Source organism: Neopelma chrysocephalum, unplaced genomic scaffold (assembly GCF_003984885.1).
Source record: "Neopelma chrysocephalum unplaced genomic scaffold, ASM398488v2 Primary Assembly neopelma1_125, whole genome shotgun sequence".
In the NCBI taxonomy this organism is placed as follows: domain Eukaryota; kingdom Metazoa; phylum Chordata; class Aves; order Passeriformes; family Pipridae; genus Neopelma; species Neopelma chrysocephalum.
Genome location: NW_020897787.1, coordinates 2,247,025 through 2,266,647, shown reverse-complemented (window position 1 = coordinate 2,266,647; position 19,623 = coordinate 2,247,025). Strand labels below are relative to the sequence as shown.

The window sequence follows — 19,623 nt, the reverse complement described above, 5'->3', positions numbered from 1 at the left end:
TTTGATCACGTTTAAATCTTGTACTGTCCTTTGAAACAGTCTCACTGGAAAGGCTGAAAGAAATAGCACTGTTTAGTATAGATAAGAGAGGATTAATGTGTACTCTAGCATTGCACAAATGGATTAAAGGCTGCTGGAGAGAGAAGGATATTAATTTGCTCTTAGAGACCATTTTGTGTAGGACAGAAGATGATGGGATTGGAGGGAACGAGAAGTGTGGACTGTATTAGATGCTGAAAAGACCTTTTTCAGTGGTAATGGTAGCCCTGAAATCAGTTGCTGGAGGCTGTAGAATTGTTATTAGTGAAGCTTCTTAAGAACACGGAAAATAGATATCTTAGTGCTGATGGGCTAAGAACATTTTGATATTGTTGTAGGTAAAGGAGGTGGACAGACCTCTTAGAATCCTTTTTTTGCATTTTGTCATTCAGTGGCTGAGTCTAGTCCATGCTTTAGCTAAATATTTTAACTGTCCAGTGTGCTGTGAGTGAGTCTCTGTCTACACTAAATGTTAGAGCAAATATAGTTGTATACATGTGCAAGTGAGCACTTCCTTTTTTTAATTAATTTGTGATACTTTGTAATTATAAATCCTCTTGTTCTACCAACAGGGTTCAGCAGATGCTGAGAGAGCCCTGGCAGTAGCTAAGCTTGTGTAAGTTGTCCGTCTCATTTCCACCATGGGTTTATTTGGGATTTTTTGTTCAGAGGAATTATTGCGGAAGACAATTTTTTATGATTGAGAGGTTAAAAGTTGGTCTTCGTAGAATCAGGAAAAGTTCTGCAGGAGCTGCACAGTGAAGTGTAGCTTCTGAGAAGGCCAGTGGTATAACGATGTAACTGCAGCTTCTACTTAAAATAATTCTTGCTCAAAGCAGCAGCTGCATAAATTCTGTACTGGTATTGATGGCTTTTTGCTAGTGTGAGTGTGCCCTTGATCTCCCTAGCATGAAATTTCCCTGGGTATTGCACAGCTGCAAGTAAGATCAGTATGCCTAAAAATGTCTCCTACTGTTTGTGGTTTGAAGCCTCTGATAATGTATTGTGTAGAAATGAAAAGGGGCTCTCAAAAAGGTGTTTTGAAGCCTTAATTTTAAAAAGATGGAAGTTTCAATAGGACTTGCTTTAGCGACAGTGGTGGATTAGTGATGGATATACTTATATATAATATATATACTATATATACTTAATCATATATAAACATATTTAAGATGAGTACTTGCAGCTTCTGCACAGCACTGGTAATTGAAACCTATGGAAAGACTGATCTTCAGATCACTGCTAAAATGTATGTATGCAAGTTGTATGTATGCAAGTGAGAAGCTTAAAATTCAAAAATTCAAATAAGAAACACCTTAAGTTCTCATTTAAGCCTTAATGATGATGGAACAAGTTACCTGGGAAGATATCTATTTCCTGATTCTTGTTCTAATGTGCTGAAAAATATTTGTTTCCTTCTTCTCTTTCAGAGAGAGTGATGTGGCTGGTATTGATATCAACATGGGATGCCCAAAAGAATACTCTACTAAGGCAAGTGGATTTCGATTACTCTTAAATAAGCTTTTTCTTTCTTGGAGGTATGGAATACATTGTCTGTTAAAACAATAAATCTGTTCAGGTGTCACTTAATGAGAAGAAACCAGATGATTACAGTTGCTAAAAATAGCTTTTTGAAATCCTGTCTGCTCCATAAAGTAATGAGAGCAAATTGGTGCCCTGAATTACTGCTTAGTTTTTTCGATACAATTCTAGCAAATGTTGCACCAAAGTGTTCACAAATGCTCCTGTATTTTAGATTTTGCCACTTTTTCCGTCTTTTATTTCTCCCCCCCCCCTTTAATATAACATTACACTTTTGTGCTGGTCTGCTATTAGGCAGTTTAATTGAGTTGAAAAATGTGTTTGCCTAGTGTGTAACAATTTCTGTATATTTTCCCAGGGAGGTATGGGAGCAGCACTGCTATCTGATCCTGACAAAATAGAGTCTGTAAGTATCCCCTTGTGGCCTTTGAACTGCCTTGGAAAGTATTGTGCACTGTCCTCTACTGGAAGCAAGATTGAGTTGCATAGAAGACAAATTTTTTGGAGCCAATTTTTTTGAGGCCTATATGGTTTTCCATGAGTTAAGTAACGTGGGTGATACCATCCAGAATGAAAAGGTAATTTGTGAAGCATAAGGTGATGAAAGCTGAAAGAAAAAAAATTTCAGAGTGGGAATTGAGAGGAAAATATTGAGCAGGCTAGAACTAAATATTGCAAAAATATTTTTCACAGGAATGAGAGGCAGTTGTAAATATGATTGCTAACAGCTTCCCTTCCCCTCTACAACCATTACATTTTGTTCTGATCTTCAGAAGAGTGGGAAACTCGATGCTCAAAAATTTGGAATTGTTCTTTTCAATTGGAGGTGTTAATAGGCAGCAAAATCTTAGGCATTAAAATTACTCTTAGCAAACTGCAGAGGGATAACTAAACTCATAGCCTGCAAAAGACAACTGAAACCACAGCTCCAAATCAAGCTTACCATGTGATTAAAAGTTATTTGGTTCTCACATTGGAATCTTTAATGAGGCTGACACTGAAAACTTCTAAGATTTGCTTATGATGCTATTGTAAAAAAAATGTAGTGACAATGTTTGAAAATTATGTCATTTTAGTTTGATTTATATCCAAAAAATAGTACTTTAAAATACTAAAGAGTGGAGTTTTTTAGATCATTTTCTTGGATGCTGCTGTTTATTTTGAGAGAACACTACTGAGGAAAGGTTTGAGTAGGCAGTGCAAGGTGACAGAAATTACCAGCTGTTTTTAAGTACAAGAACTTGAGTGCAGCTATAACAGCTCATATCTGTGTTGGGAATCTAATAAGTGCAGTAACATTAAACAAAATTCAAGTTCATAGGATACACCATCCTGAAAGCATTTATTAGCAGTTCCATCCATTTTATGTAAGAATAACATGCATGATAATATCTGAGAAAAACGGTTGAAAAAGAAGTTTTTTTTCCCAATAACAGTCAGGATCAGCTGGCTTCCACTCCTTTATTTAGAGACCTATTGGACTTCTGATACTGGTTACTGTATAGTCATACAGTGATTTAAACGCGTATAGGCCATTACATGGCACTTTTAAGTAAGGTCTGTTGGACTTAAATTCAAGCTGTGAAAAGGAGGTTCTTTGCATAGCTTGGTTTTTAAATGATTAGACTAACAACCACTCATTTGCCTGATTGTTCCAAGTTTGTTGTAATGAATAAAATGTGCTTTGTATTAAGCATGGAATTCAGTTTGCTTTCCTTAAGAAGATACAATGGTGTTGCTTGATATTCCCCAAATTTTTTTTCCATTTTGAAGGCTTTCTTATTTTTAAATAAAAATCTCTTTTTAGGGAATACTTACATTTAGTTTTTATGAGAAACTGACAAGGAATATAAGATGATGGTGAAAACAGTTGCATGAAAATGAAAAGCCTTTGCACTTTATTTTGAAATTATTAGAGTTCACAGGTCAGCTCATACTAAAAGCAGTGTTGAAACTCCAGCAGCAATTAATTGCTCTGTAAATTGAAAAAAGTTGAAATAAAAAAAGAAATGGAAATAGAAATGGCTTAGACTAGAAATAGGTTTTTATATCTGTTGGATAAAATGATATGTTCAATTACAGATTGAATGTGTCTGTCTAGCATGTGAGATTTTTTTATAGAAGAATAGTAAATAGTGTTACATTGTTCTAATTTCTTTTATCTTCACGAGAGAAAGGAGGAAAGCTTTAGCAATGTCACTGTTGTGATCACATTTTTGTCTTTTTCTTCCTTTTTCCAGATATTGACTGCCCTTGTTAAAGGAGTTTGTAAACCAGTAACCTGCAAAATCCGCATTTTGCCCTCAGTAAGAACCTAAATCATTATGCCGAAGTATTAAGTTGTTGTTTATTTTGGTGATTTAATATCAGTTATAATATATGTGTTCTCGTATGTTGTCATTTTAGGCCTGTTGTTGTGAAATAGTGCTTGGAGTTATAATTTCTGTTTGGAATGCTGTCCCAGCCTAAAGGATTATCTGACCCACAAAATGTATGGAGACCGTGATTGTGGGCTTGTCAGATTCCATGATATGCAAGGACACAGAGGCTTTTATCCTCAAAACTTTTCAACTAAGTAATTTTTAAGTCATAGAGATACAGGAGAGTGTAGGACACCGCCTCTCGAGCAGCTAGTAGCTGCTGTTAATTCCTATTTTTCAGCCAGGGAAGCCAATAGATGATTATTTTCTGTTTTTTCAGACTAATTTTTTTTTCCAAACTGTTTTTCTGTTCTTGCAGTTAGAACAACCAATGGAGTTACAGATTCTTTCTTGTACAGGATGTTTTCCCCATTTTCCAGAGTTCTTTTACAGCTCATGTAGCTTCCTTACTGGATTTTTTTTTTTTTGCAGTTGAATTCCCTACATATTTTTAAACCTCCAAGGGATGATGGGCTTTCTCTTTTAATGGCTGATTATTTTGCCATTGTTTATTTTATTACCTGCCTAGATACTGCGATTGCATATGACCCAAATAGATACTTTGGTAGATGGGTGAACTGTACCTGAACCAGCTATAGTTCTGAAATCATTTACATGTGCACTTAAAAAGATTAGATGAACAACTGAAGCCTGTGGGAAAAGAATCAAAAACCCAGTCTAAGATCATTTTGCTTCTGAAGTACTGAAGTACTAAATCAGAGAACCTCTCCTTTTTATTTTCTACAACTATCCTAGAGCCTCTTCCTTTTTGTTTCAAGCTGTTTCTGCGTAACATGTTATCCATCAGAACAGCAGGTGAGCTTCTCTCTCTGTGTCCATGCCAGCTTGGAGATGTTACATTTTTCAAAAACTGAATCTGCTATTTTTGGGATGACCCGCAGATGTTTCTCCAGCTTTTGAAAAGAAAGTGTATCTTTTCTTCATTCTCCCTTTCCCCAGAGCTGCATAAGACAGGCTAATGCAGCAGTGTGCCACATTTCTTTCTGCCTTTTAAGAGTATCTTACCTCTTTGAAGATAGACTGGAAGCTTCCCCTTTTTCCCACTGGGTCCTTTGATTCATTGGTCATGTATGAATATAATTAGAATTTTTTAGATTCTGGTTAACATTTTTAAGACATATATATCTGAGAGGGATGTTTATAGATGTGTGATTACGTGTTATGTTGATTTCAGAATGTATCCTCTTACTGAAAAGCGTTTTAATTACAATTTACAGGGTAGTCATTAGAGAGGACTTGCTAATCAAATGTTCTATATCATTTTCAAATGACAGTCCGTAAACTTGCTGGAAAATATTCTTCTGCCACAGAGTATTATGTTACCTGATTTGAGAAAGTTTGCAATTTATGGTTTCAAGGAGGCATTGAAAATGGATTCTTATCTTTGGCGTAGTATGTAGTTCTTAAATTGAAGTATATATTAAATGGTTATGCATGTTGGGTGTTATTGATGAAATACAGGAATCACATCCCTCTTGAGGAAAGACTTCCAGCATTTGTCTGTACAATAATTGCATGATGGTTATTCCTTTTGCTTTGAATTAAAATCTTGTCATTCTGTCTTATCTCTCAGGTTGAAGATACTGTGAATCTGGTGAAGAGAATAGAAAAAACTGGTATTGCTGCTATTGCAGTCCATGGAAGGTAAATTGATTTTAGTCAAGAAATACTTAGATTTTTTAGTTTGTTGATGAACAGAGCACGGTATGATATGACCAGAGTATTCTCTACATGCTAGATGTAGTACATGGTTCTGATTTCAACCATTAACTGAATTGGTGTTGTAGAAAATCAGGCCACCAATTAGGGAATTGTACTGCTTGCTGCTGTTTTCTGAAAATTTTTGTCTCAAAGACCAAATAAAACTAAAATTATCTGCATACTCTGTATCTGAAAAATGCTGCTTATCTGGATATGGAATTACAGTAACAATGTCTTAAAATGTATTTGATAGGAAATAATTCTTTTGCATTTAAAGAAACAGCAGGAAATTATATCGAATATATGAAATAAATAAGTGGAAACAAATATATCCTAATACTCCTTGTGTCATGTCTGCTGTGATTTAGAGAGCTACAAATTCCACAGGAAATCTTTGGTCTTGTCTTTCTTTTGTTTGTTGGACAGGAATAAGGAGGAGAGGCCTCAGCACCCTGTCCACTGTGATGTGATCAAGGCCATATCTGAAGCCGTCTCCATTCCAGTAATAGCAAAGTAAGTTGGACAAATTAGCTCGTTATGTCCAGATGCCTGTACCTAACTTAAGATTTGCAGGTGCAGGAAAAAGATCCATGATTAATTAAAACAGTGTTGTTAATTTTTAGTGGAGGATCTCATGACTTCATCAAAGAATATATGGACATAGAGACCTTCCAGAAAGCAACGGCTGCCTCATCAGTAATGATAGCTCGTGCTGCCATGTGGAACCCGTCTATCTTCAGAAAAGAGGGGTTTTTCCCCTTGAAGGATGTCATGCAAGATTACCTTAAATATGTATGGGTTCTTTTAAGATCTTGTTGTTAAAATTGTTTAGAATTGTTAATCCAAATCTTCCTAGAGTGTCCTAACTCCTTGTCATTTCAAAGACTTAGTTTGGGGATACTTTAACTTAGTGCATATGACATGAGTCTTTCAAATCAACCACTGCTTTTTCTGTTTGACTTTGTTCAGAAAACAAAAGTTCAGAAATGTATTCAGTTTTTCCTGATCATTCTTTTCTTCTGTACCATGCTTTTTAGTCCTAGTTTCTTGGGAACATTTATGACATTTACAAGGCTATCTAAAAATGTCTAGAAATTTAAAAATATGTAGACCAGCTCTTTTGAAGTTACAGATGTACAAATTGAACAGATTATTATATATAGCATACAGTATTGAACAGAAAAGTGAAGGAATATGAAATAGTTTCTGCTAGATTCATTTTTAGAAATTAATTACTTTTCACAAATATTGTCAATAATTATTCACAGCAAGGACGCAAAGGGAATGATTTGCCAATAAAGTAATGCTGTATTGTAGTACTGTAGCTCCCTTAGCTGAGTCACCTGGTATATAAAGTTTTATCTGTTATTCAAAAGACACTATTTTAAGGATGTAATAGGAAATTAATCAGAAATCTGTAGCTTCGATCATGTCATTAATTCAAAATTATTTGGTTTTTAAAAATTCAAACTTGCCATTTACCAGTTACTTACTAAAATAACAGTGCATTTCTAGTTGGTGATGTAAACTGGTCAACTCTTTCTTCATGAGTATATGAATAAGTTGAATTTTTGTTCATGAAGTCATGCCAAAATAATCAGATATAGTCACATTCATAGTAGTGTTGAATATGTTAACAAGGAAACTGCATTGTGGTTTGCCTTTCAAAACTGATTTTGAAAGTTATCAAGAGACATAAGCAAAATATAAGATAAATTTGTTAGGCGTGTTTTTAAATACTTTGTGTCTCTCCTTCAGGCAGTGAGATACGATAATCACTATACCAACACAAAATACTGTTTGTGTCAGATGTTAAGAGAACAGTTGGAAACTGCTCAGGGTAAGAAGCTGCATGCTGCACAGTCCACACAGGAGATCTGGTAAGCTTGTGCTTCAAACACAGGAATTGTACTCTCTGTTAAACTTGCACATCACTTCTCTGTCTGTAGCACTGCCTGGCATTTCATACATTCAGAAGTTGCAAAAACCCCAAAAATGTACAAACAAAAAAAATCCAGTTAGTAAGATGTGAAATAACACAGTAAATTTTCCAGGTTTCCTTCATGCTCAGATGTTAAATCTTTAACCCTGAAATATTCAACTTATTTCAACTAAAATACTAATTTGATTGGTGCTTCATTGAGTGACAGGCATTTGTTCAATATTTACATTAACTGATCAAGAAAAGTTTCAGCATCCTCTAGTGTCAGTCTGGAGGTTAATAGTGTGGAGCTTGTCTCCTTCCAAGGATATTTATTTGTTTTAATTTTGCCTCTTGCATGTGGGGTTTTTAATGTTACTGGAATATTTACAGTGACATGTCTATTTTAAATGAACACTTAGAGATAAACTCAAAATAATGTATGAGGGTTGTCTGTATGGTACTTCAAGGTATTTCTTTTGTGCTGCTTTTCATACCTGGAATATATTAATGAATAATGACAGCTTTTTTGAGGAAATATAGTAGCTTTAATGAATCTTGTCATCCTGGACATCTGAAACAGTCTGGATGAAATTTCTCAAAGGGGGGGACAGAAAAAGAAGAAGGAAAACTTTGTGAGAAACCATAAAATTGGCATGGAATTAAAGAATTCACACAGAATTAGGGGAATTCAGGTTTGAAACCATCCCAAACTGAACAAAATAAAGGTCTGAGCTTGCATGTGTCATATCCCTGTAGTGTGATATAATTATACTTCTGATGGAATGGAGGGGAAGAGACTCCTTGTTCTTATAAACAGTCTGAAACTATTTGATATCTTACCTGTATGAAAATTGATAGAAATGTTGAAAGCTTGAAATATTTTGTAAACGAATTTATTGTTTTCTCGCAAACCCTAGTCAGCATTCTCTTCACGTTCAAAATTAGTGGAAATGACTGCGCTCTTTTTGCCAGTTTATTGCCTTTTACCAATTTTGGCTTTCTATAAATACTTCTGTCCGTGATTATTACATTTCAATGCAATGAAGGGAATTTGTATTTCATATATAAAAGGAGCTATCCTTCATTAGTCATAAAGGAGCAGTGGAATCCAGGAACAACTTTTAAACTTTGCAAGTTACTTTTCACTTTGGCAATGTAAAGAGTTGAAAACTTTTTAGTGTGGTAACACACTATCTATTTTGATTATAGATTTCCAATTTGAAAAAAAGACATATAATATAGGTTGAAACTGAAACAATCTTTTACAGCTTCACATAGTTCCTAGCCGACAGGGTGGTGCATGAACAGTAGTTCATAGTATGTAAAGAAAAGAAATTGTAGAGTGAGAGTCAAACCTTTAAACAGGTAATTAGAGGTGTCATAGTTTATACACATAGACACTGGATAGAGATCTAGTGTAAAACTTTTGGGTTTATGTGCTGTGCCTAACAATTCTTTAGGAGCTTCCAAAATTGAACTTTGTCAGTTTTTGTACATGTAAGGCAATACCAACTTCAAAGTTGGCTTAAGCAGTGTGCATGAGAGGGGGACAGAGAGAGACACTTGAAAATTTTTGAAACTGCTTTCTGTCAGCAGACTCGGTCCTTTAAGCCCTGTTCTGAATAGCCTGTTTCATGTCCAGGTAACTGAAGAACATTCTGTTACTTAAAATGCACCTCTGCATCTTCAGACAAAAATGGTACTCTCTCCTGGTGGTGAGGGCACGTTTCAGCCATGGGAGGTTTAACCTCAGTACTGAATGCAAGAGAACAGGGGTTGCATTTTGGACTAAACATTTACATACCAGTACATAATAAATTGCCTTCTCTTAGAAGTGTAAGTTAACATTGTTCAGCTTCTTTGCTTTTCCACTTGGAGCATTGGAGATGGCTTTGCGGCCAGCATTCATTTTGCCATTGAATGGCCCCGTACCAAAGAGGATTCTCATAACAGTCAGAAAGTAGTTTTTCTTGTGCTGCAGGTATTATTGCTGTTATTATCTGCAGAAAATTAATAGTCTCAGTTTTACAAAGTAGATCCAGCTTGCCCTGAATCTGAAATTTAAAAGGACTTGAGAATCCTACCTTTGACTCAAATCCTGATGGCTTCCTCCCTTATATTTACACTTGTGAATAATATTCTGATGCCAGAAAATCTGAGATTTTGAGGGGTTTGGATGTTATTGTGTTTATTGCTTACGGCATTTTTAAATACTATAATTAGAAAAAGCATCTCTTTCCTACTCCTTGCTCATATTGCCCTTGTGGAGCTGATCCACCAGCAGTCACACAGAGATGTTTTTTGCCAATTCATCCATCTGCAAGTTACTGATTGAGCTAATAACTTGAACATTGCAAGACCTGTATTTCCGACTGATTCTGCCTGGACTTTCAGGCTGCAAATTGCATATGTAGTGCTGGTATCACAACAGTGTCTGATAAGAGTTGAAAGAGAAACTATATGATGTCACTGTGCAGAATATAGCCACGCTTTCATTTGATTCTCCATACACATATGCTCTCTTTAATCACAATTGATTTTGTATTTATTTTTCTCTACCATAATGTGATACAAAAATTCATAAACTGATCTCTAATATGAAGGAATTCTGTTTGAATAGTGAAGTCTTTGAAATGGGTGACTTCTATGAAGAAACAACAGCTATTTTTGAAGCAAAGAAAATGTCTTTAGAAACTGAGACACAAGATGAAGATGACCAAGTAGACGATCCAGATGTAATAAAAATGGCTGTTAGATTTGACAAGTAAGCACACAAATTAAGTTTTTCACTATCTTGCATCTGTGAGTAGCAACTGTGAGTTTGACAGTGCCTGACAGTTTTTGAAAATAATTACTTGTAAAACAGCACTTACCGAGTGAGTTTTTATGAGGCAGTATGTGTACAGCATTACATAATCATCACTCTTCCTGTGCAATTTGTCTGTTGTAAGATGTTCTTTAGTTCCAGGCTTTCTGTTACTTGAGTTATCTAATGAGGAAGCAGCATTTTTCTCATAATTCGAACTGTAAAGTTAAACCTCAAATAACTGGTAGAAGTAATATAATAAGCAGCACTGTCTGTTTTAAAATAGAACTTTTTGCACAGTTGTTGACCACAAATTTTTCTGTCTAGGCGAGAATATCCACCACAGATTACTCCAAAAATGTATCTTCTGGAATGGTGTAGGAAAGAAAAGCATCCTCAGCCTGTTTATGAAACTGTGAGTCAATGAAGAAACTCTTTCAAAAGTCCCTCTGCCGTGTCTATGAAATTAGGTATTTTAGGACTCCAGGTAGTGAGGAAATTCTGCTTCCCAGTCTGGCATAGCTCTTTGAGGAAGCAGCTTCAGAGATGTTAACATTCATAGGTATGAAAATAGTAGCTTATTTTATTAGAAAATAAAAAATTAAAAGTCAGACCTTCCATCTGGTTTTGATTCACGTGTGAAAGAAGTTGCTGTAACTACAGGTCATTATATAGAAGCCCGTGACTGACTTTCTTTTACTACTTCTGTGAAGTAAAGAATTTAGACTTGGAATGTTTTCTCTGTTGTTGCACATGGTTATGGGTAGGAACTGTATGGGACAGGAGCAACTTTTTTGTTAGATGGGGGCATTATTTGATTATTTTTTATTTTTGCAAAGCAAAATATTTGCAGTTTGGACAATTTCTGCTTATATTTTACTGTTAAATATGTAAGGTTAAATTTGTGGTGTGAATTACAGTAATTTTAAAGCTGTTACTTGTTGTTCTTGTCTCTACACTTACCAAAGAATCTTGATGATGTTGTTTCTTCTGTAAATGACATGACTGCTTTTTGATATCCCCCTCCCTTTTAATTTTTTTTTCCCACAGGTTCAAAGACCATTGGATAGATTATTCTGTTCAGTAGTGACAGTAGCTGAGCGAAAATACCGATCAACTCTATGGTAAGCTGTCCTTAATGGTTTTTCCAGCTGGATTTTTGTTTCTGAAATGTTGCTTAAAATACTTGCAATATTAAAAAACTTGCAATAAAAGGGCACTCCGGTCTATTCCAGTTGACTGATATAGATCAACTAAAAACTGCGTTCTAAAGCTACCTCTAGGGGGGAGAAAGGTTTAAAAATGTCTGAGAATTGACTGTGACAAGAGGAAGTAAGTGTTAGTGTAATCAAGTAAATGGTTTTAATTCACTTTGTGTGTTAGTCCACAAGTTCTATTGGAAGGGGTGCAAATAGGCGACACAGTTCAGTTCTGTATGTGTTGAGTTCAGAAACTAACCAAAGGAGGCAGAGGGGAATGTTTAGGGGGGAGTGTCTTCAGCCACCACATTCCCAAAAAGAAATCAGGATTAAGTGTCTACACATGTGAAGGAGAGGACAGTGCAGTGGCTTCTCGGGGATCACAGTTCATTAGCAGTTACATCCAGGGCTGGTCTAATGTTTCACAACGCTATCTTGTACAATCATCCATTAATACTGGAGTTGACTTGAGGTATTTACACCTAAGGTGATCTTGATTTAACTGCGCATTGAACATTTTAAAGACGACAAATGCACACAACAATTGCTGCCTTGCAATCTTTCTGTTCAGAGACTTTAGGAAGTTAAGCTCAGCTGACATGAAACTTGGAGAAGAAAATGTTTTCAAATACTGAATCTCACAAATGGGTGATCTGCAGTACCTCCCAGAAATGATAGAATTTTTATTATTACAGGACAGTTCCTACTTTTGTCAGTGTCAATGAACTTGTTCGCCTGCCAGAGTATATTTAAGCCTGAGTCTCTTTCAAGAAAAGTGATCCTTCATAACTCAGTTAGTTTTGTTTAGTGATCAGATTTGTAAAAGTTAACTTTCTGAGGATTGCGACCACTTAGGCCAAACACATGTTGACTTTGTACCTTTGAAATGAAGAGTGTTTGAGGCACAAGACCTGATAGAAACAGATTTTCAAGGAATATTACATCAGGAGTGATGCATCAACATTTGACACCTAGCAAGATTCAAATAATTTCTGGAACTGACCTATTTTGTTCTTCTGCTATGAGATGACTACAAATGCTCTTTGTTTATGATGTTGCATCAGAGACAGGAAATTCTCTTGGCAGTGTAGAGACTTCAGTTTCTTCTTTTACCTATGCTCTGTCTGCTTGCTCTTCAGGGACAAGTCCAAGAAACTAGCAGAACAGGCTGCAGCTATTGTCTGTCTGAGAACATTGGGTGTCCCAGAGGGAAAGCTGTGTGAGGGAGAAAATCACCTGATTAACAAACGCAAGAGGGAAGACCAGGAGCGCTTGACTAATAAAGACCATGGAGAAGATCTTGCTGAACCTTCCCATAAAAAAGCTAATTTTATTGAAGAAACTTCTGACAGGAACGTGCCTAAGATGCCACGATAGCATGGAAATTAGAGGTTTCATGCCTATGCAGCTACAAATTAGCTCTTCTTTGTATATCTTGTTGTTCACATTTCATTTGGATTCTCTCAGAGACAGATAAACTCCTCAGGTATGAAAAATGCCAATGGGATGTTTACTGTTCACCACTCACTATGTCCCTATGGTGCCTTTCAAACAGGATAAATTAGGAACTTGATTTTAAAGAACATGGAGAAGACTATCCCTATTAATAAATTTTTTTCAAATATCAGGTATTTTCAAAGCAATTTTGTCATTGGTTTTATTACTTGTTTTTAAGAAGTCTATGGTGTGCTGGTAAGTGATGTATTAATATATCATCTATAAGCAGATGGATTCCTTATGCAACTATGTAGTTAGAAAAATTAATGTAGAAAAATAATGAGTTTTATGCATACCTTGCAAGCTTGTTTACGCCCATCAGGTATCAAGAAAAAGTTTTTGCAGAGAGAAGGACTTAACAATTGTAACACTAAGCATTAAAATAACATTCTTCTTTCATAGTTTCAACTACATTTTTCTCTTCAGAAACATGACAATAGAATTAACCATCCTTTCCTGGCCTTAGGTATTACAATTATGCCTTTCCAGTGGGAATTGAAGCTAGCCTGGTAGCCATGAATTTGTTGAATGAAGGCACTTTCAGATGTTTTATTCTTTTGAACTTGAAAGTCCTTGTAAATGTCTGCAAGTATATTACTTGCAATAATGGGAATCCAAATATGGCCTTGTATGTTCCTGACATGTGACCTCGTTTGTCTCAGTAATTACCTGTTGGTGATACTGGTGGTCTCAATCAAAGATATGTGTTCTCTTCTTCATTTTCCATCATCAAAACTTCCTGTTAAAGTAAACTATAAGTACATGCCATATGCCAAGAGAGGATACAGACCCAGTCTGGTTCACGGCAATCCAGCTGAGCTTGTCTAATTTTAATTAGAGTTCTGAATCCCTAAAAGAATGCCGAAAGAATTCAGGGATTTCATTTACTAACAGTTTATTGAAACAGTGGTTTAATTTCCCTTAACAGCATGAGGGATCGTGAGATTATCAGTTCTGGTCTGAAAACAAAATGACAGGAATATATCATGCCATGATCTCTAAAGTACTTTGTGTAAAAATGTACAAAATATAATTCATTTGGATGTTGTTCAGAAAAACTCTTCCTATATAAAATTTTGAATCTTTTCCTCAATCTTTTCCACACTAGCAAGTGATAGTGCTGACACTAAACCATTCTTTGAAAAAGGAAGAACAGTATCTCACCAGTTCAGAGCTGTGAAATTAAAAATTGTGTATTCAGAGATAAAATGTCTGCTGTTCACATCAGAGTAATTTATAGTAAATATATGCAGTCTAAGAAGAAAGTTTTTCATGTTCATTTTGGACATTGCAGTAAGTGCAGTTAAATACACTTACATTTGATATAACTTAAGCGCTACTCCAAACAGCAAAAGAATTTGCAGTATTAATCAGAAATTTCAGAAGTAGCAATTTTCCTATTTTGAGTTCTATCTGGGTATCTTGTTTTTGTCAGAACTGTTTGGGGCCATCAAAATAGAGAAAAAGTTGTTGTTAGGTCCTGTTAGCAGTGTGGCTTGCAAGGTCTAATCTAATAGAATCATAGAATGTTTGGGTGTAGAAAGGACCTCTGAAGATCATCTGGTCCAAACCCCGTGCTCAAAGAAGAGTGAACTGGAGCAAGTTTCCCAGGACTGTGTCTAACTGGGTTTCATGCATTTTCCAGGACTCAAATTCCACAACCTCTCTTGGCAACCTGTTGTGGTATTTGAGCACCCTTATTATAAAAGTGGGGGTTCTTTTTCTTCTTCTGCATAGAATATCCTTTATTTCCATTTGTGCCCACTGCCTCTTGTCCTGTCACTTAGAAGAATCTGGCTTTGTATCTTGTCATCATTGGCTGTCTAAAATGAAAATTGAATCTTCAGATATTATAGGTGATGGTGTCTAAATACAGTGTAGACTTGTATGGCAGCAATTACTATGGATAGGTGGAAGTTACAATGGACTGGGAGCCAAGGCCCTCATAACAATACTTGTACCTTTTTTTTCTCCTCATATTTTGTCACATGATGCAAATACTCATCCTTCTGCCTCCTTAGTGAGGTACAGCCTACGTAGACTTTTTGTATTGTTTCCTTCCAGCGACTTAATGCAATTCAGAGCCAGGTGTTCCAGTGGTGCTTGAGAATGTGGAAATCTTTGGTTTATTTGAACTGAGCAGATTTCTGCAGCATGCTGTCAAAAATTCACATGGAACTGTAGCTGAAGTTTGATACCTAAACAAAGGTATGAGTACCCAGCATGTAGGTGCTTTACCAGCAAACCATGGTTTGGTCGATGGAGAGAGCTGGATAACACTGGCTACGTAGTTCACAATGAGCTGAAACAAATGCTGTGTTAACACAAGTCTGCAAAGTGTATATATTGTATTTATATTAAATCAAATGGGTGCTAAAATCTGAGAGGATGTTTCTGTTTTCTAATAAGTGCATGTTTTCAAATCCTTCCTGAAATTATTACGTGGTTGCCAATGTGTAGCTGCACTGGTTGTACACATTAATGGAGTTGTCTGTGCTGTAGTTATGGATAGGACAAACAGAGCCTGTAGAAGTGAGAATGAAGAGTCACTGTTGGGATGAGCTTTCAATGCTAAATATAAAAGGACTGTAAATTCTGGCAAGTGGCTAGAAAGCATAACATGCTTGACACTCTTTATGGGTCTCAAAAAGAACCAAAGAAAAGTTGCAATTGTGTATATGTCTATGTGCGTGTCAGAACGTTGTGATTTAATGACTTTCTGTTACATACTTCCATTCCTCTTAAATCTGTTACAACTAATGTGTGATGACTTATCCTACTTCGATCATTCAATTCACCCTAACCAGATAGAATAATTGTATTTATCATGTATGTTCCCTTTTCAGCACTGATTTTAAAGTAATTACTTCAGAGACCAGTGCTTTTCTTCTAGAAATTGTTCTATTCACATTACTTTTAAAGAGCAAACAACACTGGTGACTCTGTATTAGTTTCTCCCGTGCTTCTCTTCTCTGCTGTACTTACCATAAACAGAAGGTGGCAGGGTTTTTTTTCTTCCCAAAAATATGCTGACTTCTGCAGTATTTAGTGATCCAGCCATTGCACTTCTGCATTCTTGCATAGGGTGGCAATTGAGACCACAGTTGGGTTGGAGGATATTTAGCCTCACTTTTCAGAATTTTTTTCTCGGTTTTAATGTGGTGTGAATATGGTACTTGGTCAATACTGATCAGAGCTGTGCTCTATTTTAAGTATTTGCTTAGTGAAAACGTTTCACTGTTAATCATGTGGAACTCAGTGACGCAATTGGTTTCTTCTGTCCCAGGGCTACTGTCAGTGAACAAAAAAGCAGTTTTATTTTTTACTTGATACTGATGCTGCAGAAAGTATTTGTAATGATACCTGCCAAAGTATGGTCTGTGGCTGTTGGCAGAACTGTAGCTTGTCCTCCCTTTAGCCTACATGTACTCTGATTACTAGAAACCTGAATGGGAAAGCAGAGATATGTTTACCAGCCTTTAGCGTGGATGCACTCACTGTGGGGCTACCTCCAGGGCCTTGCTGGTTGGAATGCTTTTTGGAATGTCCTGGGCTCTGAGCCCAACCCCGCCCTGGAATGTGAGGTTAAATGTTGGCGGTTCAAATACAGAGTTTGAATATCAAAATCCTAGAGTTCCCCAGTACTGCAGTTTCAGAAACTGGCAAGTGAACCACATGTCAGCTCAGCTGCTCGCTGATTCAAAGGATGAGCATGCCTTGGGCTGCTGGGGAAGGAGGGGGAGGTAGGACGTTGTTTGGTTTGGTTTGGTTTTTACTTGCCCGTTATGACCCGCAGAAAACATTCTTTTCGAACATGTCAACTGGCAAGATTGCAAGAGGTCCCAAACAGGTGTTAGCTAGAAAGAAATCTTAATTCACAAAAGCATTTTATTGCTACTTCTTTAATCAAACCTAGGAGCTCTGCATAATGGGAACTGTTGCTTTATTAAACAGGAATCTGCTTATATTTGGACTCTGAGTCAAGATGTGATGTCAGTGAGATGGCCTGTCAGGCTTAAGTTCCATCTGTATCACAGTGCAGGAGGCCAATGTTTGAGGCTTTTATTCAGAGTTGCTGATGACAAAGCTGATGAAAAACATTAAAAGCTAAACATGAAAAGTAAGTCTTTGGTGAGGAGGGAGTGCCTTGTGTATTGTTAAACAACAGTTGCCTAGGTCAGTTAAGGAGAAGAATTGCTGAGCTCCAGAGGGAGTCTAGTTCAGTCATCCGTGCTCAAAGGAGCACTAACCTCAGTGGCTTTTATGAGAGAGGCTTAAAAATATACATCACTTGTGGTGTTCACTTAGCTCCCACATGAAACTGTTGCAGGAGTTAATGTGAATCTGCTGTTAAATATCTATTAGTTAAATAAATAAATACTTTTCCCTTGCCCTGGCATGGTGGAAGAGTCTCTGTTTTTCATTTTTAGAAAATTATTGTCTGAGAGAGATCCTCTTGTGAGAGTTTACAGAGTAAAGAGAGAGTTTACAGAGTTTAGAGAGTAGTACAAATCTGACACTTTACTCATTTCAACTTAATTTTCCTTGATAAGCTCCATACATTTTTTAATGCTTATGTTATTGTGAAAAACGAAATTAATATAATCTATGTATAAGTGTGAACATGGATTTTTTGGTTAGTATTCTATTGCATAGACCTGACAGAACTGGATTTGAATACAGATCTTCAACTTTTTAGCTATTTTTGAACTATATAAACATGCTACCTTTCCTAGTCCTGTTTTCCATTGCTTTGCAAACTTATCTATGCAGTGTTAGGCTGCTGCATGTGCCATGCATGCCTGTGTACTTGCCACTGGCTGTGCACAGGTGTCAGCAGGGATTGTTAGCAGTTGGTCAGAGAGCTTTATGTCAGACTTCTTAAACAGAAACTGATAAAGTGGTTTCCCTCATTGTGGTCTCAGAAAAGTGAGAGTTAAGATATTAAAGATATAAAGATATTAAAATGAAGCTAGTACATTTTTACCTTTTTTAATTTCCAGTGTTGGAAAATATTATCTTTCTGAGGTAAAAATAAAAAATCAGGCTCTAATCATATTTTGTTGGGAAGCTTCTTGGTGACTTACATGATTTGATTCAGTGTATGCTCATTTACTTAGAAAATTAACTACTACATTTTTCTTTAAGTTTCTCTGGTAGCAGAAACTTTTTTGTTGTTGTAGTTTACTGTTTTATTAGCTCTCTGAATCGTTATAAAATTTAAGGTGAATTTCCTGGCCATCTGTGTATCTGTTCTAGTTACATACTCATATAGAAATCCCAGGCAACAAAAAATTTAATAGCTGAAACCATTGTCATTGTTTTCTTCTGTGCCGAAATAGAGCCAAATCCTGAACACCAGGCAGAACATAAGTAAACATGTCTAAGAAGTGGTACCTATATGAACCACAAAACCCATGAGATCTGAAGAGTGTTAAAAACACCATGAGACAGTTCCACTCAAGCAGAAGTATGCATTTATTTCCCCTGTATGGCATACAAAAGGGGTTTTTGTAAGGATTTGGTTTTTTTTCAGAAGTTAATTGAACATTAGGTGTTCAGATCCTTAGGTGGGAATGAATGGAAGATGGAGTGTTCACAAGGGCATCAGAATGATATGATCTCAGAGAGGTGGAATATTGGGACTGCAGGATTAAGCCAGTAAATCACTGTACAATTAGTTACAGATGTCTACCTATCATATAAGTGGCATGGTAATTCTAGTTTACTGTGTTGTCCTGTGACATTCTCTTATTATACAACTAATAGCAGTTTTCATATTTTGCTCTGCCTGAACATGGAAAACAGTTGTAGTTCTTAGAAAGTTTATAGCCTCTAGGCTACAGAAATATTGCATTGTGAATACTGAATTAATAGTGATTTAATAAATTACCTTCTCTCCCATTAAGTTTTATCAGCATGGCAAATGTTGCAGTGTAGGCTGTAAAATCAGTTTGCTCACTAGTATGGGTGACGTGCAAGACTAGGCAGCATGACTTGAGAGTGTGCACGTCCTGTAATGACAGCAATACTGGGTTAAGGGATAAATAGAGAGGAAAAAAAAACAAAACTAGTCACTAATGTCTTCCTGTACAGTAGTACTGGCACAGCACTTTACCTGTAGATTCAGCATTTACCCATTTTCGTGTTATATTCAGTATTTTAACTCTTGGGAGTCTGTAGGAGGATTCTCAATTCTTTGTTGGAGACAAAATGTGTAACACAGCATTTATTTAAAATGATGCCTTATGCCACGGAAGCAAACACAGCTCAAAGTATGACAGGGGATAGAGTTTCCATTTAATTTTGTAGAGAAACTTGCTGAAGACAAACAGATTTGATCCACCTCCACTTTGTAATTTTCTTCATACTTCTTAATTTAAAAAAAAAAGGTAATTTAGATGAAGAGGAGATTTTACAGAAAGGGTTGATGTATTGTCATGAAAGGAAGAGCTAACCTCATCCTGTTAGAAA

At 36.2% G+C, this 19,623-nt stretch overlaps 1 protein-coding gene across 6 annotated transcripts in view; it reads left to right on the top strand.

Moving 5' to 3' along the window:
- Window positions 1-19,623, top strand: part of DUS2 (dihydrouridine synthase 2) — a 36,838-nt gene that overhangs the window by 3,867 nt on the left and 13,348 nt on the right. For 5 of the 6 annotated variants that reach the window (XM_027698240.1, XM_027698235.1, XM_027698239.1 and 2 more), the window contains 12 exons: window positions 612-655; window positions 1,470-1,530; window positions 1,940-1,987; window positions 3,822-3,887; window positions 5,596-5,666; window positions 6,150-6,236; window positions 6,347-6,515; window positions 7,482-7,603; window positions 10,268-10,411; window positions 10,781-10,868; window positions 11,504-11,577; window positions 12,792-19,529. In XM_027698240.1, the coding sequence (XP_027554041.1) occupies window positions 612-655; window positions 1,470-1,530; window positions 1,940-1,987; window positions 3,822-3,887; window positions 5,596-5,666; window positions 6,150-6,236; window positions 6,347-6,515; window positions 7,482-7,603; window positions 10,268-10,411; window positions 10,781-10,868; window positions 11,504-11,577; window positions 12,792-13,029 (1,212 nt within the window). In that variant the 3' untranslated portion in view covers window positions 13,030-19,529. Of the gene's footprint in view, window positions 1-611; window positions 656-1,469; window positions 1,531-1,939; window positions 1,988-3,821; window positions 3,888-5,595; window positions 5,667-6,149; window positions 6,237-6,346; window positions 6,516-7,481; window positions 7,604-10,267; window positions 10,412-10,780; window positions 10,869-11,503; window positions 11,578-12,791; window positions 19,530-19,623 lie in introns of those variants that run through there. The other variant, XM_027698238.1, reaches the window with a different exon arrangement.